Source organism: Melozone crissalis, unplaced genomic scaffold, assembly GCF_028551555.1.
Source record: "Melozone crissalis strain CALT ecotype California unplaced genomic scaffold, PUWL_Pcris_2 ptg000008l_1, whole genome shotgun sequence".
In the NCBI taxonomy this organism is placed as follows: domain Eukaryota; kingdom Metazoa; phylum Chordata; class Aves; order Passeriformes; family Passerellidae; genus Melozone; species Melozone crissalis.
Genome location: NW_026535786.1, coordinates 11,036,709 through 11,060,336, shown reverse-complemented (window position 1 = coordinate 11,060,336; position 23,628 = coordinate 11,036,709). Strand labels below are relative to the sequence as shown.

The window sequence follows — 23,628 nt, the reverse complement described above, 5'->3', positions numbered from 1 at the left end:
GGCTAAGGGACACTTGGCACAGAGCACTCATCCTTGCAGCTGCTGTGTGGAATCTCAGGAGACAGGGAGAGGTGGGGAGAGGCTGGCTCCTCCCCACATCCCACCTCTTCATTTAGGCTGTGCTAGAAAAAAAATTGCCCCCCCTATAAACAGCCTCAGAGATTTCAGATGAAGAGAGCCACTTGAGACTGGGCAGCAAGAGCCCCCAGGATGAGGATAGCCATCCTCCTGAGCCTTCTGCTCCATGCTGCAGCTGCTTCTCACCAACTGTGAGTGATGCTGAACTCCTCTTTCAGTCTCTTTCATCAGTCTAGCTGGATGCACCACATCCCATGCCATCAGCTCTCATGCTTCCTGCTCTATCAGTCACCCCAAGGAGTAGCTGAGGCATACACCTTGCCTCCCATGCCTTAGTTTGACTCCTGCAGGTCAATACAAGCTTTTTGGGGGTCTTTCAGGTCAGTCCTTAGGCCCAGAGATGTTTGCTCTGCAATTGCAATGCAGATCAAATAACTGATGTCTAGACTGCAAGGTTATGAACCCACCTCTTCTGAAGACAGCATGGGATGTTTTTGGAGAGTTCAGGAGATTACTGGAATAAGGGGTTTGAAAAAGATTAAAGGGCTATACTTAAGCTAATCAAACAGAAACTATTTCTCAAGTTTCAGTGAAACAACTGCTTTGCTGGGCTCACTGTTGCTTTTGAATGTTGAGGGAAGCCATGGCACATTGCTGCAGGATTCTGCAGTAGTGGGCCACAGCAGAGCAGCTTTCTTACACCTCTTGAGACCTCAGACTGATACCACCTCTGCTGTCTGTCCCACCACAGACATTACCTGGTGGTGATCCCTGCAGCTCTCCGGTACCCATCCACCCAGGTTGCCTGCCTCCACATCACCTGCCATGAGGCAAAAATTCAGGTGAATCTGGCCTTGGAGCGCTCTGCAGGACGGGAGCTCTTAATGCAAGAAACCATCCAGAAGAAGAAGACTTTCCTGTGCACTAAGTTCTGGGTGAGCCACCCTAGGCAAATGCCATCACTGATTTTCCTTTCTGGAAATTGCTTGTGTTACTCCCAACCAGGGGTGACATGGCTGGGGTCTACTTTGTCCTAGTGTGAGCCTTTCAGGAAGGGAATGGGTGGTGTCCAGGGATGCACAGCTCAACACAGCCTGTTGGTTAGCACTGAATTTCCTTTCTGAATCGAATTTTGAAATGAAGTTTACATTCGTTAAAATCTGCCAGAGTTCTGGATACCACCTGTGTCCCTCTCCTCCATTACAGACCAGATGAAGCAGCTTTAGCCCGTTCTGAAGGACTTGTGCAGGTTCACAGCTAAAGCTTGGGGAAATGGTGTCTTGCAGGACATACTGCAGTTTCTGTAGCACCTGAAGTCAGGCAGCAACTCAGCTCTTGGGAGCTACTGAAGACTAGTTGGATGGAAATTAATATTCTTGTTTTTCTAAACAGTATCTTAGAGGTTATTTATTGTTGATGAGAACTTAGCAAAGGTCTGGGATAAAGCAGACATGTCTAAGCAATATCCCTTCTATTATACTGTATATTCTGTGCTGAGGCTGCTGGGGTCCTTGGCATCCAGAGTCTTTCTGGTTGTGTTTTCTACTTTGGATTTCTTGCTTGTAAGTGCTGGGTAGCTCTGAAAGCCTAGCATTTGAGGCTGTGCAACTGCTTGATCTCTCTCTTTTGATTATCTGCTACCATCTCTCACCTTTCTGTCATCTGCCCATCTTCCTGAGGAAGTCAAAAGACCGAAAACTGTCAGGTGCTTGCTTGTCACCAGTGGGAAAAAGGAGAGATTCCATGGCATGCAGGGCCTCCTGCTGTTCATGCAGGACTGTGTGAGATCTGGATGTGATCTGGTTTCAGAGGTTGTTGCTGATTGCTCCCTCCTGGCACAGTGGGAGGGAACCAGTGAGTTGTTCCTCTTTACTGTCAGAAGATCACCTGGGGCCTGTGTGCTCTCCTCTCTCTGTCTGTGCAGGTTGCCCCTCCAGCTGATGGCACAGAGGAGGTTGCCACTGTAAAACTGACCATCACAGGAGATGGGGTCAATGTTGAGGAGCAGAAAAAGGTCCTGATCTGCAAGTCCAGGAATGGCACCATCATCCAAACAGACAAGCCCATCTATGAACCAGGGGAGACAGGTGAGATGCAAATGGGAGCAGCTGAGGGTCCCAGGCTCTTTGCTGGTTGCACCATGTGGAAAGACTGTGATGCCCTGCAATGCATGAACTTCCCTAGCAGAAGGCTTTGGGACCACATCTCTTGCTGAATGGTGTTTTCAGTGTTTGTAATGTCTGGTTTGTGATGGCTGTGGAGTTGCAGGAGGCAGTAGATAATGATAACCATGTCCATGGAACCTTCCATGTGGGAATGTTCGTGTCAGACGTTACCACAAGTGTGTCTAGAATGGAGACAGGAGCTGGGGAAGCACAGGGAGCAGGGATCTGTAGGGAAAAACTGAGATCTGATAACATATTCCCTGATTTCCTTCTTCAGTGAAATTTCGCATTGTGACCCTGGATGAGGAATTCCGTGCACTCAACGATTCGGTAAGCGCGTCCTGGGGGCTGCAGGAGAGGCTGCCTTGTACCATGCATGCATCCTACCTCCCTTCCACCCTGCTCAGCTGCCAAAGCTCCAGCTTTTCCACATTCACCCCTGGCAGGCTTTATGAGAATGCAGAGGGCAACAGGAGCTGCCAGGGAGATGGCAGAGGTGTGCATGTCTCTTGCCCATCTTGGTAGAATGGTCAGGCAGCTGCAAGAATGGGACATTGATTCCTGATGTGATGGTGTCACAGGGGGAGTGAGCAGATTGTAAATCAGATTTTCCTTCTTGTGGGGAAGGGCGCTTTTAACCTGCACCCTACAAGATGGAATGTGGGAAGTGCTGCTTAGACATTTTTAGGACAAACTTTTTGATTGCAACAATGTGGAAATATGTCCAGAAAATGAATTTTCATCATTGGAGATGCTCAGAACTCAGCTGGAGAAGGCTATGAGCAATCTGCTCAGGAAGACATGTTTCAGCAGGATGTTGGATTAGGTGGCCTCCAGAGAGTCATTCCAAATTATGTGATCCTATACCTCTGTAATCCTCTTAAGACCACACCTGAACCAAAATTAGGTTTGTTTGGGTAGTGACTTCTGAGTTTTTCTGTCAGGAAGTCATTAGTAAGTACTGTGTGACCTCCAGATTAGTTTTTCCTTTCCCTTTCTTCACACCTTACTGTAATGAACTCACCTGGTATTTCTCCTTTTTTTGTGGCATTTGTTTTACTTTGTATTGTTGCCAATACTCTTGTGTTTCCAAATCACTTTGCACATCCTTCAGAGAGGGTCCTGAGTCTGAAGTACCTTGTGTGTGGTGCTGGCATATGTTTCTCTCTTCTAATGTTTTCGCATTTTTTCCTCCCCAGATTTCCCTGTTTCTCCTGGTAAGTGATGCTGAAATCTCATGTTAGAGTAATGGTGATGGCAGTAGTTTTACTGTGCTGTACACATTCAGTTTCTGGAAGATTTTACAGACCTCTGAGTGGAATAGTAGATCTTCTTTGTTTTTTTGTTGTTGTTGTATGTTAAACTTTTAAACTAACATCCTCCTTTCAGCTTCTTTTTTATGCCCCTCTTTGAGGTTATGCTCCCAGGCACTTCAGGAGAAATCTGTCGTTCTAGACTTGCAAGAGAATAAATAGAAAACTTAGAAGCTTATGAAAGAAAGTTAGAACTGCGAAGAATCTTTGCTTAAAATCAGAGTTTTAACAAGTGCAGAAGGAGGCTCAGATGCTGGGAGCAGAATCTGACCATTATGATGTCTTCAAATTTTCCAGATCAGTCTATACCAAACCTCATTTCCTTAGCTATAGAACCTGGTAGTCCACAACACTGAAATCCTGAAGATCAGTTTCTATGGGATGGGGATCAATGAGATGCTGGAACAACTCCCTCTTTCTTGTGGGTGCAGGACCCTAAGAACAACCAGATAGAGCAGTGGCAGAAGGTGGTCCCTCAGGATGGCATTGCAGACCTGTCTTTCCAGCTGAGTGAGGAGCCCCAGCTGGGAACATACGTCATCAACGTCACCAGCGCCAGCGCCTACGGCAGCTTCTCCGTCAAGGAGCGCGGTACGAGCACACGGGGCTTTGTCTGAGCTCCTGACAGCACCCTGCACTCCTGGCCCAGGAAGCAGGGTGTTTATTCCTCCAAACCATCCCAGGAGCAAAAGTGGTAGTCATAGAAAAGAGTCTGAGCTGAGGCTCAGGGGAGGAGATTGCGTTGGGACCTTGGCTTAGTGTGTGGGAGGAGTGTTGTGCATGGCCCCAGACCTTTGGCAGAGCTGATTCCTATGGATCTTGGAGTCAGATAAAACAAAGCAATTTAGGATGGACATTTCCAGAGCATATGAAGTCCAGTGGCCTTTCACTTCACTTTCATTCCCTAATCAGCTATATTGGGAGGCTAGCCTTCTCTCATTGAAAATATCTGTCAGAAATACCAGGGTCATGGGCGTGTTTGGTTTTAGTTTGGGAAGGAGCAAATCATCCAGGGCCTACACACAAATCTGTTAAAGATACATGGAAAATCTTTCCTTTCTCCTTCTCACCACCTTCCTTCTCCATTTCCTGTCCCTTATTGCGCCATTGTCTGCCTTTATGTTAATTCTTTGTGAAGGCTGTCACTGGCCCATGTTTCCTACAGTTCTCTGTTTTTCCCTTCCAGTGCTGCCAAAATTTGAAGTGATCTTTGAGGCCCCAAATCAGATTTATGCACTAGAGACAACCTTCCCGCTCCGGGTATGTGGCAGGTGAGGATCTGACTGGAGGGATGGCCCTGTGCTCATTTCTGGCCTGATGTGCACAAGCTGGATGGGAAACCATGAGGAGCTAAAGGGCAAGTTTACTACACTTCAGTCACAGGAAGCCAGAACCTTCCATGGCAGCTGTTTGCACCCTGAGGCAACACAAAACATTCCTGTAACTATCATTCTGATACTCTAATGCCTCTTTTCTAAAAACACTCCACAAATCTCCACACACAAAACCTGGGGGAACAGCCTGCCCTTTGATAAGCAACTGTTTGTGGGACAGGACATGACAGACATGTGGAGTTCATCTCCCTGAAGAATAAACTCATGGGAAATGATGGGAAGCTTTTCCAGATTATGCTCAAGTGGAAACTAGAGGGAGGAAAAAAGGAATTGCCCCAGGTATAATCCAAGGACAATGCTACATTTAGCCCCATGTAAAGGTAATTTTTTAATAGAAGACACTTTCTTAATCGCCCATGTTTCTGGCCATAAGATGATGAATAGCTTCAGCACATCCTGGGGTTATTGCAGGTGATGCTGATATATAGTTACAACACTCTAGTTACCCAAAATAATTTAGTTTGGTGCTAATTATATCATAAAGTCCTTGATCTCCTACCACTGCACAGACCTGTCCTGGGCGTGCTGTGTGGCTGCCCCTCTTATGCTAGAGTGTGAGTATCCAGCAGTGAGAGGTCTCTGGGGCTGTGCAAAGCAAGCTGTGTGTTCTCCCACTGTGTGTGACTGTCTCTACCTCTCCCTGCTCCCCCAAACAGATACACTCGTGGGAAAAGCGTCCAGGGGATGGTTCATGTGAGCCTGTGTCAGAAGATAGCCCCGTTCCTGCCCAGTGCTTCCAAACCTGATCTGTGTTACAAATTCAGCAACCAGGTGAGATGCTTAGGAAGAGCTGAGCTGTGTTCAGGGGCATTTGTGCTCAGCCTCAGGATAACACAAGGCTGCTGAGTCTTTTAGCTGAAGTAGCAGCAATGTTAATGCTTTGTTTTGGCTGCTTGTCCACTGCTACTGGTGCTGCCTCTCAGCAGCTGTGCCTGATGATTGTGACTGGGCTCGTTGTGTGCTTGCTCCACATCCTGGGCTGCAATGCCAAAAGGAAAAGCACCCTGAGAGCAGGGGTTCCATGCCACTGCTCCTCTGCCTCTTCCATAACTTCTAATGCAAGTGCCTCTCTCGGAGCTTGTTTCTCCTCCCTGTACCTTCAGACAGATGAGGCAGGCTGCTTCTCCACAAACGTGAGCCTGTCCCCCTTCAGCCGAGACTTCCGCTACTATCGGGACAGCATAGCTGCAGAGGCCTCGCTGGTGGAGGATGCCACAGGTAACTCTGGGATTTCTGCTGCTTGGGAGGAGGCAGGTGAAAATGTGCTAATCTGACCAAAAGCACTGGAGACTTTCAGGCTAGCAAGGGATCTGAGCCTTCTGAGCCCATTGGGGCCTGCTATGTAACCTCACCGATAGAGACAGAGATAGCCGCTCTTGATGGCGTGACACACTCACTCTGAGTGTGGTGTCAGGTGCTGAGGCTCTCTAAAAGCTAGGAATTAAATGGGAGAAAGACCAGATCCCCAGAATCTTGGGCAGATCACCAGCGGGATGTGAAATGTGTGTGCAGCTGAACATGTCCATCCCTATTACCAGTGGGTCACTCTGCAGGGAAATTGCTGAGGAGTGCTTGGCTTTCTTGTTCCCTCTCTCATGTTTCTGTCTTGCTGCTTTCATTCAGAGATACAGGTCAATGCCTCCCACAAATTACTCATCTCCAGGATTGGCGGGATGGCCTTGTTTTATGATGTGAATTCTTACTACCACCCTGGACAGGTGTACAGAGGAAAGGTAATTCCAAGTTTCAGTTCTTTGAAGGGGAAAGCGTGAGCAATATTTCTGTGAATAAACATGGTAGTGCAAGTGGTAATAAGACAGGAACAGTGGCAGTGTTGATGAAATTATTAGCGACTGAAAGAGTGATCTTGCTGTCTTTGGCAACACTGCTTCTGACTTGGGGAAACCAGAGATTCTGTCTGCTAATCAGATTCTTCTGCACTTCTTTTGCTCCCCATGTTATTCTCAGATTAAAGTAATGGATTACCAAGGCAAAGCACTGAAGAACAAAGAAGTTCTCCTTGTAGTAAACTGTGCTGAGCAGCAATTTAGGCAGAAGTACATCACAGGGGACTCTGGAACAGCTTCATTTAGCCTGGATACCTCTGCCTGGAACAGGACCTTGGCCTCCCTGGAGGTAAGTGAGGAAGGGTGGTCTTGTGGCAGGGCTACGTGCGCATGTCAGAGCTGTTTACTGTCCCACAAACATCTTCCTTGCTCCTTCCCAAGGGAGAGTAACTCAAACCTGAAACACCTCAGCATGCTCTAGATCTTGGCTGAGATCTTTGTTGTCCCTCTGAGAGCTTATTCTCCCGGTCCTGGTTGCTTTCATCATGACCTCTCCACAGAGAGACCTGTCATTGGCATTGCTCAGATTGTCTAACAAAGGTGATTTGCAGCCGAATTGTTTAACTAGAGAAACTAACTGGTTTGGGTTTTTGTCTCACCAGGCAAGTGTCCTGCATCAAGATTCAGACAGAGAGCCTGGGACAGCTGACCTGAGTTACCAACGAGCCTCTTATTTCATCCATCCATTCTACAGCACCAGCAGGAGCTTCCTCTCTATCATCCGTGTGCCAGAGACAATGCCCTGTGATAAAACACAGTCTATCCAGGTGGACTTCAAAATTTATGAGGAAGACCTGGAACATGGGCCCAAGCGTGTCATTTTCTCCTACTTTGTGAGTTTCTGGGGAAGCACTAGTGGGTGACAGCTGAAGGCCCAAGATCAGCATCTCTTAGAGGTTCAAGCCTGATATTTTATAGTCTTGGCTCAGGCCAGGACAGGGAGTTCCTCTAGTCATCATGGAACTGGTTCTGATTCTGGTACTGCAGAAACAAATAGCAACAAAGGCAGAACCTTTCTTTTAGGCTCTGCACAGGTGCAGGGCAGGTGTTGGCCTTACCTGTCCTGCCCCACTTCATCTCTGAGCTCTACTTACCAGCTGAGAGCAAATGAAGCTAAAATTCCTCCCCCAGCCCCCATTTAATATCCCAATGTAATTTCAGGATTTCTTAGTGATCTCAAAGGCTATGTGACTATGTGACCATCCCTTTCTGTGTTCTTCTCTAGGTCACAGGGAAAAGAGGCATAGTCCATGCAGGTCAGCAGACTGTTTGGGTTGGGCTGCCAAGAAGTAAGTGCACTCCCCAGTGTCATGACATAGCAAGCACTCAGGGGTCTGTGGCCTCCCCTCTTATCTGGACAAGTGGTGTAAGTCTCCCTGCAATGCAGGGGTGGCTCACCACTTGTGTGCTCTGTCAGAGCCCTGTGCCTTTCCAGATTTCATGTTCCCTTTGCCATCCTGCTTTGTACCAAGAGAATATTCAGCATTTCCCAGCCCATAGGCTCAGTCTCTGTTGTCTTCAAGTCTCCTTTTGCTGCTGCTCCTGCAAGCAGCACGAAACTGCATCTTACTCTCCATGGCAACAGTGTCTCCAAATAATCTGGATGATTAGGATGCCACATTTTAAAATTTTGATGGCTGTTGACCCACTGTTGCCTGTTTCTCCAGCTCTTGTTTTTTGATTCCTGAATTATAAGTATTCTGGGATAAGGTCATCTCTTTGTTGCTGATGGGATGGGAGATGTTGGGTGAGAGGAGGCTTTGAAAGATATCTGAGAATCTCACTCTTTGTGGAGCCAAGCTTGAACTCTAAAGTACTGTTTTGTGTCCCCAAGGCAATAAACAGAAAAGTCTTTTGCTGGTCTTGAATACCAGATCGAGAGATGTGCTGATTGTTTCAGCAGTCTCCAGAAATCTCTTTGGTCTTGAAAGACTTCAGTAAAGGAAGAAAGGGTTTAAACACATGCAGAATGGCAAAGATGATCAGACTCAATTTTCATTATCAATCTTCTCTCTTCTCCATCTAGTGCTGGAAGGCTCCTTCTCCATCCCTCTTACATTCAGCTTGACCTATGCCCCAGCTCCAAGACTTGTTGTTTATGTCATCTTCCCTAATGGAAAAATCATTGCTGATTCTGCCATCTTCAGTGTCTCCACGTGTTTCAGAAACAAGGTAGGGTTTGTGTCTGAGGCTGTGACTAAATGTGTGAGCAGGGATGTGTCTGCTGCCATGAAAGGAGAGCTGTGTTGCTGTGTGTGGCTGACACTGTGTGTGATGCTGTCACAGGAACTGCAGTTTGTGACTGGTGAGGTGTGCTGTGATGTTTGGAGAAAGTGTGTGCTCAGCATTGTAGGGGCTGCTGCAGTGTTTGGGAAAGGCAGAGAGTTGCTGTCTGTCTCCATGGGCAACTGCAGCCTGGCAGGATCATAGATAATCCAGCCCAGCACAGATCATTTGTGTGGATCTCAGGAGAGCTCAGGGCTGCTCTGCTGCTGCAGCAATTAGAATTGCTCATATGTAGTATTGGGATGGCGTCTGAAAGTGGATGATGGAAGAAGTGGATTTCACTGGCCATCCAGAAAGGGCTGAGTGCATCTGGTCATTGTGACATCCTTGGCAATCTGCTTTCTTGGCTGTGTCTTGCACTCCAAAGGTGAATTTCTGAGAGGGCATTTACCCCTGCTGCATAGCTCCACAGCTCCACAGCTGCTTGTCTGCCATAGAAAGTCAGATTCATTCAAGAGCAGGAAGAGTTTCAGGAAACTGAGGCCAATCCTACAAAGAGCCTGGATATAAGGACTAGGCTTATTTTTTATCTGGGGCCCCAGAAGAAGGGGCTTCATAAGACAGCTGTGAGGTGTGTGACCATGGCTGGCTGGTTTGCTGGGTAAAGAAGAGAGAGCTGTGCTCTGACACGGGAATACCTCCATGTGCATGCTGATGGCTCCCCCTCTGGCATCTTTCCTGTTAGAACCTCACTGTTGTCTTTCTAAAATACCTCCTGGGGGTCCCTGGGAGGTTCCTTGGCTGTCTATCCAAGGCAGGTCCTTGGAAACTCTCTTCATGTAGGTCCCTTCCCTGCTTGGGAAGTGGTGGGTGGCCACCCTTAGAAATGTCACTCACGCATTGCCTGCATTCTTCCCGTCCAGGTGGAGCTGAGCTTCTCCGTGCCAGAGACTCTTCCTGGCTCACAGGTTGGCCTCCGCCTGCAGGCAGCTCCTGGCTCCACGTGTGCAGTCTGGGCTGTGGATCCAAGCGCCTTTTGGATGAAGCCAGGAAAAGAACTGAGCAGCCACTCGGTGAGGGAGCCTGCCCTGACGTTTTCCCTTCCCTCCTGATGCCATGTGGGAGGGAGGCCACTGCACCTGTACAGAATTTACCTCCAGGAAACTGAAAGCCCGGCCTGGAGGGATCAGCAGTGCTCCCAGTGTGGATGGGTAGGGATTAGGGATTAAGGAAGATGTTGAGCATCACTCGGTGGTAAAACAGCTTCTGTGCTGGCACTCTCAGAGGAGAGCCCAGGAAGAGTGACAGCGATCCTGGGCTTTCTGGCACATGTTCATGTACAGTAGCCAGAAGCAACTCAAACAGGCCTTGGATGCGGGAGAAGAAGGGAATGCCAGGTTTAATTTGCACTGATTTTTTTCCCCTTGCTTTCTCAGATCTATGGGCTGTTCCCATCTGTTTATACTGCCAGGTATCCTCGCCAAGTGTCTGAAGATGATCGTTCATGTGGGCTCCCAAATTCCAATGAGCCTGATGTGTTTACAGCATTCAGGGTAAAAATGGTTGATTTGGTGGGTTGAGATAATTCATGAACTGAGGGAAATGGGGGCCCTGACTTTACCAATATCCAAGGGATGGTGCTGCAGATAGGACAGTGAACAGGTGCAGTTTAAGGCCTTGTTATTTGAATAGGTGATTTGAAATGCATAAGGAAAAATCATTGCGTGGTTGCCACACTTGGGTTGTGTGACTCAGGATGCCAAGGATTATTCATAACTTTAATTGGATTTCACACAATTTGTTTAATCTTCATAGCATGAGCAATTGCACCCTGCAGGCAGAGAAGGCATGGTACCCAAATGACCATATGTTTGAAAGGAATAAATTTGGCTGACTCAGGCCAGATGAATTTCCTTAGAAGAGCTTGTTTGCCCATTGCGGGGGATCTGAATTATTCCTTCTTAGAATGAAGCAAGAGAATACAGAGGACAGCCAAGCCCCACTGTGTGAGGGGACAGGAAGGCACAAGGGCAGAGGGCAGAGAAGAGAGGACAATCTTCTAAAGATTAATTTTTTCCTACAGGAAATGGGGTTGAAAATTATGTCCAACACCAATATCAAGAAACCCAGAGTATGCCCAACCACTCCATTGACAACTATGCTGCGGGGAAGAGGAATATCTATTTCCAGGCCCATGTTGACATTTGCCCAGCCCCATAAACTGTATAACAGTAAGCATTTGACAGCTTTTTCTTCTTACATGGGAGGCCTAGTCTTTCATGTGAAAGCAGTCCTGGACTTGAGCCAAGAGGCAGCACTTGTTGTAAGTGCAAATGGAGGAGGAAGAGGGTTTCCTGTCCCTAAACCTGTTGTGCTAATGTGAGGACTGTTAGTGGGATGTCTGATCCCAGGTTTTATCTCTGGAATGAGGGAAATGTTGCCTGTCCTATGGTGCCTCCATGTGCAAATAAGCCCTAAAGCACCTCTGACATTTGAAATGAGGCAAGGGATTTTAAAATTTGGGCCAGCACATTCTGTTCTGTTGCCATGCTTCCCAAGAGCTGACTGCAATTGCTGCAGCCTGAGGTGTGCTGGACTCCTCTGCTCTTAACCAGGACCTGAGGACCCTATGGTGACTATAGGTCTTTGTTCTTTCCAACAGAGCATCTGACATCAACCTACCAGCCCACTATGTTTCCACCTTTTTCTGCAGCTGAGGAGAAAGCACACAAGCATTTCCACCAAACCTGGCTGTGGGATTTGTATTCTGTGGGGTGAGTAAACTGAGCAGTGGGGGTTTAGCCTGGGTCATTTTGTGTGGCTGGGAGAGGCAGCAGATGCAGCTGAGTTTAGATCAGAGGCAGCTGTGCAAGACACTTAAGGACATACACCATGGGGCTCATACCTGTAGGCTGCTCATTGCTGGAGTCCGTGTATTCATTAAATGCATTTTCCTCTACTAGGAGTGCTGGTCATCCATGAGAGGTGGCTGGATAGAAAGATAGAAAAGCATGAGGTGCAGCAAACCAGCTTAGTTTACTGCCTATACTCTGCCTTTGGTAGTCCTGTGGGCTTGCATTTCCCAAAATGTGCTCACAGATGTATCCTGGAATCCCGGGGGAGCTGATGTCCATAGAAGTCTTTCACAGGACTGAAAATTGTGTCCTGTGAGAAAGGCTCAGTGTATACACAGGGTCTGCTGAGAGAGCTTTTGGAGATTTTTCATCTGAGACTTGAAGATTTTCTTGTGTGGCCTCTGAAGACTGAAATCCCGAGTATATTTCTTATCAACATCTGCCCTCTCCCACCTCCACTGTCCTTACAGATACATCTACCTCTTCACCCCTAGCAGCAGATATTTCCTCTGTGTCTTGTTCACCAACCTGATCCAAGCCACCAAAAGTTTCTGTGTTGTGTGTGTTGCCTTCCTGTACATGCACAGTGAAATAAGCTGAATAATACCAGTACCTTTAGCTGTATCTGCTTTTTGTGTTGGCTGTGGTGGCAGCTGCAGAACAGTCTGGTCCTCTCAAAAGCTGGGATGTGTGCACAGGACAAGTCTCTGCCCTGCCCTCATACTGGGCTTTAAGCTGTCAGTGTCTCACAGGACAGAGAATGGCTGGATCAACCTTATCTGCTAAGCCCTACTGCTGCTCTGTTGGTTTCTGGTTCTCCACTTCTAGGCCAGAAAAATAAGACTGCTGACATCTGTAAGTCATTTTTAGATGTGCAAAGAGCAAGTGCTGTCTGTGATTGATGGCATCTTGCAGCCATGTAACCTATGTGTTACAGTGCTCTGTCAATATAAGCACCTGAGGTGGGGTCCCCACTTCTACAAGGACTTGTAGCCCTGCAAGGGCTGCAAGTTCAGTAAGGGTTGGACTGAGGGGATGGGGTGCTCTGCAGAGAAGAGCACAGAGCAGGTCACCTGGCATGGCATCATTCAATTAAATGTTTCTTTTGTTGTCCACTTCTCCCCAGCCCCAGTGGGAACAAGAGCATCACTGTCACTGTGCCTGACGCCATCACAGAATGGAAAGCAGGAATGTTCTGCACAGGATGGAATGGCTTTGGGCTTGCTCCAGCCTCCTGGCTGATTGTTTCCAAGCCCTTTCTTGTGGAGCTGCCACTGCCATCTTCTGTGGTCCAGGGTGAGACCTTCAACTTGAAGGCCACAGTCTCCAACAACCTGCAGCAATGCATGAGGGTAGGTGAGCCCTGATAGCCTCTGCAAGGAAATCAGGACATGGCTGACACCTGTGGCCTGTGATCATAGACTCACAGGGGAAGGGACTTCAAAGATCATCCAGTTCCATATCCCCTTTGAGAAATCATGGCAATTCAGTGATGTTCCCTGACTGGAAAAGGCAAAACATTACTCTCACTTTTAAAAAGAGAAATAAGGAAGCATCCTTGACATGCTTGAGAGTTGTGTCTGTGCAAGCCCATGAAGTTCAGCAAGGCCAAGTGCAAGGTCCTGTGGGCTGGGGCAATCCCCAGCACAAACACAGACATTGCCCTTGATAACCCTGGCCAGGTTGCCAGGAATTTAGCTTTTCCAACCTGATCCCTGGCTAGTCAAACAATCTGTGTGTATTCCTCTCAGGCTGTGCCCTGCTTCTACCCTCTGTAGGCTTCCTTTTTGTGTTGTTGATGTTTATTTATTGCCACCTGCCATCCCTTCTGCCCCTTCAGATCCAAGTGACCCTGGAGGAGTCTGCACGCTTCCAGCTGAAGCCATGCAAAGGCTGTGCCTACAGCAGCTGTTTGTGCGCCGGGGAAGCCAAGACCTTTCAGTGGAGTGTCACAGCTGAGCAGCTGGGTGAGAAGCACAGGGAGGTGGGGTAATGGAATTGGGAAGGGATGGGACCAAGGTGGGGGTGTTTTGTAAGAGCTGACATAGAGTGAGGAGCTGTTTGCTCTGCTACCCAGAGTACTTATTTGCACTTATGCTATGGTCGTGGTTACTCACAAGGCTGTGTTAGGAGGTACAAAAACATATAGGACTCTGATCAATTTTTTTGTTGTCAGCAGGTGATGTCTATTGTATTAACAGGAAGTCTTTCCTCAGAAAGTGTCTTATGCACCTAAATGTGTGTTATTTTCAGGGCTTGTGAACATCACCCTCAGCACAGAGGCTGTGGCCTCCAAAGAGCTCTGTGGTGAGGAGATACCATTTGTCCCAAAGCAAGGACAGAAAGACACGATCACCAAGCTCATTCAAGTCCGGGTCAGTCAAGCTGCTCTGTTACCTAAGCCTCAAAGTAGGCTTTGTGCAATTCCCAGACTTTGCGCATGTTAATTTTGGGAGTTACTATTCAAAATGCTATTCAAAATGTGCAATTATCATCTCAGGGCCTGGGCTGGGCTCAGCTGTGAGGGCTGATGGATGTAGAAGGTAAAGGGATGTCCTCCACTTCATACCATGGGAAACTTTAAACACTCTTTTATGTCCTTGCCTCCTGAGTTCTCTGCTGAATCTTATGGCAACATTTTCACAGATATTCAGAATTTAGGATATTGTGAAAATGCAAGCTGGTTTCTGATCTGAAGTGAAAATGGTTGAAAGTAGTTTGTATTTTTGTGTGATAATGATGGTACTCCAGCTGACTGTCCACCCTGAACCAGAATTCTGAACATACCTTCTTCTAATCCACTTGTAATCCCGTTTCTCTCCTGGGTGCTCATTAAAATGCTACTTTTATGTGCTCCAACAGCCAGAGGGAGTGCTGGTAGAAAAGGCTCACAGCTCCATCCTGTGTCCCGAAAAAGGTAGATGGATTGCTTTCTTCTTTCACCCTCTTCATCCCCCTCTTTCTGTCCAACCACCTTCTGGGTATTCAACCCAGAATAGTTCAACAGGCGGAAACTTGTTGAACAATTTCCTCTGTCCGCATGATGAAGTTCCAGAAGCGTACTCTAATTGTGGTGCCAGCTAGGGCTTTCTCCTAGGCAGGGACGTGGGGAGGTCTGCTCTTTAACCATCAACATCCCTGGCACTATTGTGACAGCTTGAGGCCTTTTTCACCTGTGGAAATAAAACCACACGACTGAACATGGCGAGGCTGGAGGTCATGGCTTAGGATTGCTGTTCCTGTCTTGAATTTTATGGTGTATGATGGGGCCATCAGCTGATTTTGAGAGCATGAGGAGCATTGAGGAGACAAACCTGCAGCTGAAATCTTAAATGAGATGGAGTAACTTCTGTAGAGAAAAATAGGTGACTTTGACCCCTGAGGATTTTCAGGAGAAAATCCTCTCAACCTCTTTATAAAGAGGGGTGTTAGGACAGCACAGTTACCATGAGGTGGATGGAGGAAATTAAGGGTGGAATGTGACATATATTTTGGAAGTGATTTACAGCCTCTGTGACAGAAAAATGGGAAATTATCACAAGACAGCCTTGAACAGTTTCTGGGGTTTTGAAGGCTTTTTTTCATCAGAATCTGTTTCTTTTTGCTCTCCCCACAACTTACTGGACTGGTGTCAGGGAATCCAGCAGAGGAGTCTGTGTCCCTGGTGCTGCCTCTAAATGTGGTTGAAGGTTCAGTCAGAGCCACCGTCTCAGTCACTGGTAAGGAGTTAAGCTATGGTGGTACCCTTGCAAATCCCATATCTCTTTCCTTTAGCCCAAGGAAAGCCCAAATTTCCCCACACCCCACTTCTGAGGTTTCCAGGGCTCCACTGCCATGTTCTCACATGTGTGGCTGTGTTTTCTGATCACTGACAACCTAAAACATGCAGCAAGGGAGAGAGTGTTGTGTTGATGAGCTTCCCTGCCAGGGTGGGAATGTGTACAGCTCATATGAGGGGCACAGTGGAATTGATAAGGTGGCTGGACAGAGGTGTCCCCACACTGCTGTGCTGGGCCTGCCTTTCTTGGTGCACTGCTGGGAATGGTCACAGGTGGGAAGAGGTGAATCTTACTGCCTAGGAGGTGGTCAGGGCGCTTATGTTTTGTCTCAGGGGACCTCATGGGGTTGGCACTGCAGAACCTGGACCACCTGGTGCAGCTGCCCCACGGCTGTGGGGAGCAGAACATGGTGCTGTTTGCCCCCGTTGTCTATGTGCTGCAGTACCTGGAGAAGACGAGGCAGCTGAGCCCTGAGATCAAGGCCAGGGCAGCAGGATTCCTGCGCAATGGTGAGTGCAACAGAGCCACCCTGCCCCTCTGCTTTCCCCTGTGTCCAACAGTCCCAGGTTCCCACTCCCCTTCCACCTGGAGCACTCAACCACCCCATTCCTGCACAGTGACTTCATTGCAAATACCACTGTGAGCACTCATGTCCCATCCTGCTTCCCAGGGTACCAGATACAGCTGCAGTATCAGCACCCTGATGGCTCCTACAGTGAATTTGGTACCAAGGATGAGTATGGTAATACTTGGTAAGCCCTGGGCTCTCTCCCTGCTGTCTACCTGCTCTCTGACAGCCAGGAGGTGGGCAGCTTCTCGCTTCCAGCATGAAATCCTTGCTGTCCTATTGGATCCAAAGTGTTCTAGAAGCTTTGTAGACTAGGGCACCCCAGTCCTGGGGATGAACTGATCTTGAACCAGCACATTAGAAATCGCACAATAGGTGAAGAGAGATCCACCAATTTCAAACTCCCACTTTCCCCCCCAACTTCTGCTTAGATTCTTTCTTTCCATTCATTCTTCCTGCTCTTTCATGCACTCCACCTTTCTCTGATTCTCTCTTCCTTCTTTCATGCCTTTTTTTTCTGTTCTCCTCAATCAGGCTGACTGCATTTGTGGTTAAATGCTTTGTCCAAGCCAAGCCATACATTTACCTGGACAACCGGATTATCCAGGCTGCTCTCAGCTGGCTGGAATTCCACCAGCTTCCCAGTGGTTGCTTCAAAAATGTGGGACAACTTTTCCACACATTCATGAAGGTAGGAGCCAGTGTACCTTGAAGGACAGCACCAAGCAGTTCTTGCCATGTGTGCTGGTAATTGTTTAAATTCACTTGCCTGTGTTGTAGTGCTTTCTTGAGAGGGAGCAAGCTAGGGACAGATGAGACTTCTCCTTAAAATCTTCAGTATTTGCCTGTTAATTTTCCCAGCTTTTTGGATGTCTATGCTTTTTTTAGGGAGGTGTAGATGGGGAAGTCCCCTTGGCTGCCTACATCACTGCTGCATACTTGGAGGCAGGAGCAACACCAGAGGTAAATCCTGGGATTCTTTGCCATGCTCTTGTCTTAACATCTGAATCTTAAAGAGCTTAGTGGTAACATTGGGGCAGGCATCAGAGCACCTTGGAGGGACTTGTGGGCAAAGTAATTGAGTGGGTGAGGAGGATTTTACAGCTTCTCAGGAAAAACTCTCCCTTTGAGGATGACATCCTTGGCAGGGAGAACGTGAGGTTAAACTACTGGGAACCACTGGACTTCATGGCTAGATACCGTGTTGGCCATTTCCCAGGAATGAGTTACTAATTCCCACCACTCCTTCCATGCCCTTGCTGTTCCTACCCAGCTGAAGGCTGATCATGAGGTGGGTGGAGCTGCTCCCACAGTCAAGTAAATAGACATAATGTAATTCCTAATAGGGTTTAGCTTCACAAATAAAGCAGAAGTCTGGGAAGGGAGTGCTGTAGGGCAGCTGTAACTGCATGGTTAAGTAATGACAATAAGAGGGAGCTCTTACAAGTGCTAAGGATTGTAGCTAGTCACTAGGCTGTGGCACAGGCAAATAAAAAACCAATTAACTTGATGGAGAAACACAATTGAGAAATGAAGCTCTCTAGAAGTCAGAAAAGTAAATGAAAAAGCAATGCTTTTTAGTGGAACAGAAAGCAGTGGGCTTAGGCAAAAAAAGGGAAGACAGATGGAAATTATTCTTCTTTCTGGCAATAGATATCATTCAGGTCACCCCTTTTTCACCATCAGTACAATTATTCACTGTGAAGGTGAATTAAACACAGTCACCCTGCTCAGCAGGCTGTGTGTACTCATTGGCATATGGGGATGGTTTATCAACCTAGCTGTGGTTTATCAACCTAGTCACAAAACAACTAATAATACCCCTGGACAAAAAAGGACACAAATGAGCCCTAATTTTAACATCCCTCATAATCTTCCTCCTACTCATTAACCTTCTAGGACTGCTACCCTATACATTTACCCCAACCACCCAACTATCTATAAACTTAACCCTAGCCTTCCAACCAGTTCTGTGGTTTTGCTGTTGTTGTGTTTGGCCTGGGAAAGTAAGACATGGTGGTGTTACTCCCTCAAAAAAGGTGCTCATTTCATTGAGAGAGCACTGCTGAAGCCCAAACCAGCTCAGGGGGGAGGTCTGTCGAGCACCTTCCACTAAGGGCTGAAGACGCTGCTGCTGCTGATGGAGAGAGTGCAGGCCCAGGCACAGAGTCACCGCAGTGAATGAATGGGGTGCTTTCTGTGCTGGCACAGGAACGTGTGCATGCTCCTGCTTGTGTCCCAGGGGTTTGTGTGTGACCAGCAGCGTGTCCCTCTCCCCTGCAGAGCTCGGTGGTGCGCAGGGCTCTGGGCTGCATCACTCCTGCCCTGCCCAAGGCTGCCAGCCCTTACACCCAGGCCCTGCTGGCCTACACCTTTGCCCTGGCTAAGGACTCCCAGCGCACACAAGAGCTCCTCAACGTGCTTGACCAAAAGGCAATCAGAGCAGGTATGGGGGTCTCGGAGCCAGGGGAACGCCAGAGAAGGGACAGGTGACATTTCTGAGCCCTTGGTAAGGTGCAGATGGGGGGAGCACGGCCTCACCCTCCAGGCCCTTCACCAAGGAGAGCTTTTAGACATACACTGAATGAGCTCATGGCATGTGCTGCCAACACTGTGGTGTGGGTGCTGATTTCCTTCAGATCTCTTGCCCTTTTCTAAAGTGGAGGTTGGGGTTTGGGAGACTTGGGCATTCTTGTGCAGGACTGCAAAATGCCAGAGAGGAGAGCAAGGTGCCCCATGTCTTGTTAGTCCCTGACCCTCAGGGCTGGCCAGTGGACAGCTGGCCAGTACCAGGTTGTTAGTGGACCTAGCAAACAAGGCAATACAGAATTTGGACAACTGGGAGGTAATGCATATGCAGATTATTGCCATATTAGTTTTTGCATGCCACCTTGGTGTGGGATATGGAGTTTTTGGTATTGCAAAACACATTGATTTTCAGCTGCCCTGGTGATATGATGACCCAGTCTAAAGGTGTTTACCCAGTGGTCTCTGCAGACACAAGCCACTGTGTCTAGGAGGCTAGGCCACAAGAGTTGTTCCCTCATATCCCTTAGGAGTCCCTCTGCTACCTTCCTTTCCCAGATGGGCAGATCCACTGGAGTCAGGCCTCATCCAAGCCCAGAACCGATACCAGCCCTTGGTCACAGCCAGTGCCTGTGGATGTGGAGTTGACAGCCTACGTCCTCCTGGCCCTGCTCTCCAAGCCAAATGTCACAGAGTCCGACCTCACCATGGCCTCTGGCATTGTGGCCTGGCTCACCAGGCAGCAGAATGCCTATGGAGGCTTTGCCTCAACACAGGTAACTGATGGCCAGGAAAGGGGATGTTTCTTGAGAAAGAACTTCTGCAAGATATGTACACAATGTATGGAAGTGTAAATGCTTTGGGCAAAGGAGCCCTTGTATGTGGAGGTCCTCAGGACGCTGGTTTCAAGTGTCTCTGGATGTCAGAGACACAAATGTAATTGTGTTTTCCTTTTCAGGACACAGTGGTGGCCTTGCAGGCACTGGCCAAGTATGCAGCACTGACACACAGCACACAGGGGGATGCAGAGGTGAGGGTGAGGTCCCGTGGAGGCTTTGGGAAGAAGTTCCAAGTCTCCTACCAGAACCGGCTGCTGGTGCAGGAGGCGGCACTGACAGAGGTCCCGGGCAAGTTCTTGGTGCAGGCCCACGGCAGCTGCTGTGTCTTTACTCGGGTAGGTTCCCTCATCCCCTCATCTTGTCAAAACCAAAATCCTGCTGCACCTCTGTGGAAGGAAATGTGCACTGACTGTGCCTTAACCCCAGCCTGGTGCCAATGCAATAAACCTGTGTGTGGAAGGAAACAAAACCTGCCCAAATATGAGGACCATGATGCTTCCATGGCTCTCATGAGTACTGGAAGATGAAAATGCTTTATAGTGATCCCACTGCTGTGTGTCTGACTTGCACAGTCTCAACTTAAAGTTTGAGAAGGAGCCCATGGAAGGTTTCCAATCTGAGTGACCTTTATTTTGGGTACTGGGACAAGTGTGCTTACTGCATATCATTTATCCATTTACTGTCTGGGGTTGAATCTTGAGGAGTTGAGTAGCCAGTGTTAAAAAAAGGTGTCATAGATGACATAAAGATAATTATCAATGTTTTAGTTTGTCTTTTTGTCTCTCCCTGCAGCTGGTGCTGAGGTACAACACACCCTCCCCACAAGACTCCACATCCTTTGCCTTGCAAGTGAAAACCGAGCCTGTCAATTGCACCAAGGACAATACACGCTCTGTTACTGTCCATGTCAATGTCAGGTGACTCTCAACATCTCATCCCACTTGGGAAGGAAAGCTGGGCATGGCTGGAGAGCTGAGGGATGCTTCTTGGCTGCAGTGGAGGCACCAGGCAGTTTCAGCAGGAGGGAGGATGCAGAGCCTTGCCTCTTGCTTAGAGATGTGTGCAGTATCAGCTCAGACTGGGGATGCTCAGAGCAGTGCAGCCCCATCCTCTGCACCCTGTGAGAGGGAGCAGTGACTGCCTGTCCCCAGCCCTGGCTGGGCTGCCTGGCTCAGGGCACTGCACACAGGGTCTGCTGGTAAAGGGAAGGGAAAGCTGGGAGAGATTCTCTTTTTAATGTTCTCCCCCAGAGACACTCTTTTTCATCTTCTCCCCAAGGTACAATGGGAAGAAATCCACTTCAAACATGGTGATTCTGGAGGTGTCCCTACCGACTGGATTTGCCCTGGCCCCAGGATCTGGGATGTCTGTAAGATGTGTGGAATCAGGGTGGGGAAGTGGTGTCAGTGGGACCATCTGTGCCCAAGGAGAGGGGAAGGCTCTATGGGAAGGTTGTATTGGAAGGTGTTGCCTGTCTCTTCCGTGAGCAATCTCACCATCCCTTCCTCTCTGCCACACAATGAACTTGAACACATACTGTTGCCTGTTTCTGTGAGTCTTGAGGATGGTGATACTTCTGACCCAATCAGCTCAGCATTCCCCTGTCAGCTAAGTGCCCTAGGCTCTTGTACTTGGGGTTTGCAGGAGCTGAGTGGCCCTGCAGGGAGATCAGCCTGAAGAGATAAGAGTCCAAAATACATTTGGAAATGAGTGAATGAGAATCTGCCAACTCAGATAAACCTTGTTGGGATGTCTCACACTTTGCTTTCAAAAGATTAAACTTAATTGCTTTCTGCTCTCTCCTGTCCTAGCTGCAGCATGGACACTCAGTGAGAAGAACTGAGAAAACACAAGGAGGTGTTGCCATCTACTTGGACAAGGTAATGTCTGTGCTGCTAGAGAACCTGAAGGAGTGGAGGGCAATGCCAGAATTTTTGGGAGAATCCAGGACTGGGACTAGCAGATCAGTATACTCAAGATTCATCTTGAAGTCCAATGTTTGAGTCTACAGAGTTGTTATTGTCAGTTAGGAGGATCAAATTCAGGTGAGGAATAAAAAGAACAGCTCATAAGTGAACTGTAATTTATTTTCTTCCCCAGCTGAGCCATATCTCTGACACATATATCCTGCATTTGGAGCAGGAGATTGAGGTGATCAACCTGAAGCCAGGCCATGTCAGGGTCTATGACTACTACAGCCCAGGTCAGTGTGCAACCATGGGGTGCCAGGGCTGCCTGGGTGTCTGCACCTGGCTCTGTGCAAGGATAACTTAGGTCTCTTCGGTTGCAGAGGAGCAGGCCCTGGCTGACTACAATGTCTTCTGCATCTGAGGTAGGTGCAAATCCCCTCCTCAGTCCCCTGTGCAGACCTTCCTGTGCACCCCATCCACTTCTCTGTGTCCGGCTGGAGCCCTGTGTATCTCTGGTTCAGCATGTTCCCTTCATCCAGGACTGTATCTGAAACTCCCTAAGCAGAATTTATGGTACTAGTTTCAGCTTATTATATTTGGGTGTGGAGAGTTTGTCTTACTGGGGAGGGGCTGAAGTGACACAAAGATAGTGGATCAAACAGAAAACTCCTTTCCTTTAGAGTCCTTAGTGAGAGTCTGTGCTCCCTAGCTATTACATCCCAAAGTCAATAATCTGGGTCATATTATTTGCTCTCTGGGTTACTCTCTCTTCTGCTCTCATTTCTCCAGGGACTTGGACTGCTTCCTTACTGTCCACTGCTTCAGCTCCCAGGGATCCCACTCGTGCAAGATGACTTAGGAGAGTGGGGCTGCTGCATTATTGCTCCTGGTATAATGAGACACCTGGAAAGTCACATCTCAGGCTTGGGATTTTGGTGCTGGGACACATCTCAGGCTGGATTTCAGGACTAACTCCAGCCTAAGCTATGCTGCTCATCCTGACAGGCATTACCTGGTGCATTTTTTGGGGTGTCTGATTAATTCTGATTGTTTTAATCCAGGGATCTTCTTGCTTGCAAAAAGAATGAAAATAAAATACAAATCACAAATCTGGCTACTGTGGTGTGTGTTTGGACTTCGTGACAGCCTTTACCTGGGAAGAATGAGCAAACTCTGTATCTCAGCTGTGTCACTGGCATTAATTTCCTCCAGCACTGGATTCTCCTCCAGCAGTGTTATGCAGTTATCAGTATGGGGTGAGGACTCCTAGTCTTGCATGGAGACTGATCACACTGGGCATCATCTCCTGCACACATATGTAGCTGAGCCATAAAGTCTAGGCTGCTGGTGCACTTTATGTGGATGTAAACCTACCCTTCTGTGTATGAAAAAAATAGAAAGCAGAGAGGGAGTGATTTTAGTTTCTGCACCTCCTGTGGAGCTGGATCCTGCACAGGACAAGTCAAACATGAATTGTCAGGAAGGAGTGGTGCCCTGGGGCTGAACCCCCTGCTAATGAGGGAGGAAAGTGAGCAGGGTCTTTGCCCCATTACAAGGAGCTGGACAGGCAATTCAACAGGCAAAGAGTAAATGAAAATTCAACATCTATCCCCGCTTTTTAAAATCAAACCTCACTATTTAAGTGCTGGTGATCACAGATCTTTGAGGTTGAAAGTGACAATTCTCTGTATAAACAGGTGAATCTCCACAGACCTTCCCTAGAGCTGGCTGTAAGAGTGTGATGGTTAAGTGCAAAGGCAGGCTTAAGAGTGGAAGGCCTGGAAGACAGGTGAGGGTTGAGGGTCAGGATTTGGTTACAGCCCTGAAAGCTCTCCCTACCATGCAGCAAGGCTGGGATTTGTGGTGCTTTAATGGGAGGGATTTGGAAAGCGTTTTTAAATTTTAACTATGATGCTCCAGAGTAATCCTGAAGATTCAGCAAGTCCTGTCTGTGAGACAAAGACATGAGCATTGCAAGTTTGTTTGTTTGAGAGTGAACACACTGAGGAGATGTGCCAGCAAGGCAGGCTGCTGACAGCCTGCTCTGTGCTTCGTGTGCACTTTAACAGGGCTAGAATGAAAGCAGCAGCAGCTGGATGGTAGCAATACCTTGTGCAGCACCAGAAGT

The 23,628-nt window shown here is 48.1% G+C and overlaps 1 protein-coding gene across 1 annotated transcript; it reads left to right on the top strand.

Annotated features, from left to right (window-relative positions):
* The first annotated feature begins 962 nt into the window (after nucleotides 1–962).
* LOC128933087 (alpha-2-macroglobulin-like protein 1) lies at nucleotides 963–22,366 on the top strand. Its single transcript, XM_054269959.1, has 35 exons — nucleotides 963–1,013; nucleotides 2,003–2,165; nucleotides 2,521–2,573; nucleotides 3,443–3,460; nucleotides 3,988–4,147; nucleotides 4,743–4,827; nucleotides 5,607–5,721; nucleotides 6,054–6,168; nucleotides 6,574–6,683; nucleotides 6,919–7,086; nucleotides 7,400–7,630; nucleotides 8,023–8,086; nucleotides 8,824–8,969; nucleotides 9,947–10,096; nucleotides 10,460–10,576; nucleotides 11,107–11,254; nucleotides 11,686–11,797; nucleotides 13,005–13,230; nucleotides 13,719–13,845; nucleotides 14,132–14,253; nucleotides 14,741–14,795; nucleotides 15,514–15,597; nucleotides 15,990–16,166; nucleotides 16,328–16,409; nucleotides 16,760–16,916; nucleotides 17,114–17,188; nucleotides 18,509–18,671; nucleotides 19,310–19,527; nucleotides 19,710–19,925; nucleotides 20,383–20,507; nucleotides 20,869–20,959; nucleotides 21,402–21,470; nucleotides 21,691–21,793; nucleotides 21,881–21,922; nucleotides 22,290–22,366. The coding sequence occupies exons 1-34, from the start codon at nucleotides 963–965 to the stop codon at nucleotides 21,919–21,921; spliced, it is 4,137 nt and encodes a 1,378-aa protein (XP_054125934.1). The 3' UTR covers nucleotide 21,922; nucleotides 22,290–22,366.
* Nucleotides 22,367–23,628: the final 1,262 nt, after the last annotated feature.

What these genes read in the sequence shown, in the direction of transcription:
- LOC128933087 (XM_054269959.1), top strand. Translation starts at nt 963, where the DNA reads ATGCAAGAAACCATCCAGAAGAAGAAGACTTTCCTGTGCACTAAGTTC. An exon ending in AAGAACTGAGCAGCCACTCG is followed by an intron (nt 10,097 to 10,459) that starts GTGAGGGAGCCT and finishes TTGCTTTCTCAG; the next exon opens with ATCTATGGGCTGTTCCCATC. An exon ending in AGCCACCGTCTCAGTCACTG is followed by an intron (nt 15,598 to 15,989) that starts GTAAGGAGTTAA and finishes GTTTTGTCTCAG; the next exon opens with GGGACCTCATGGGGTTGGCA.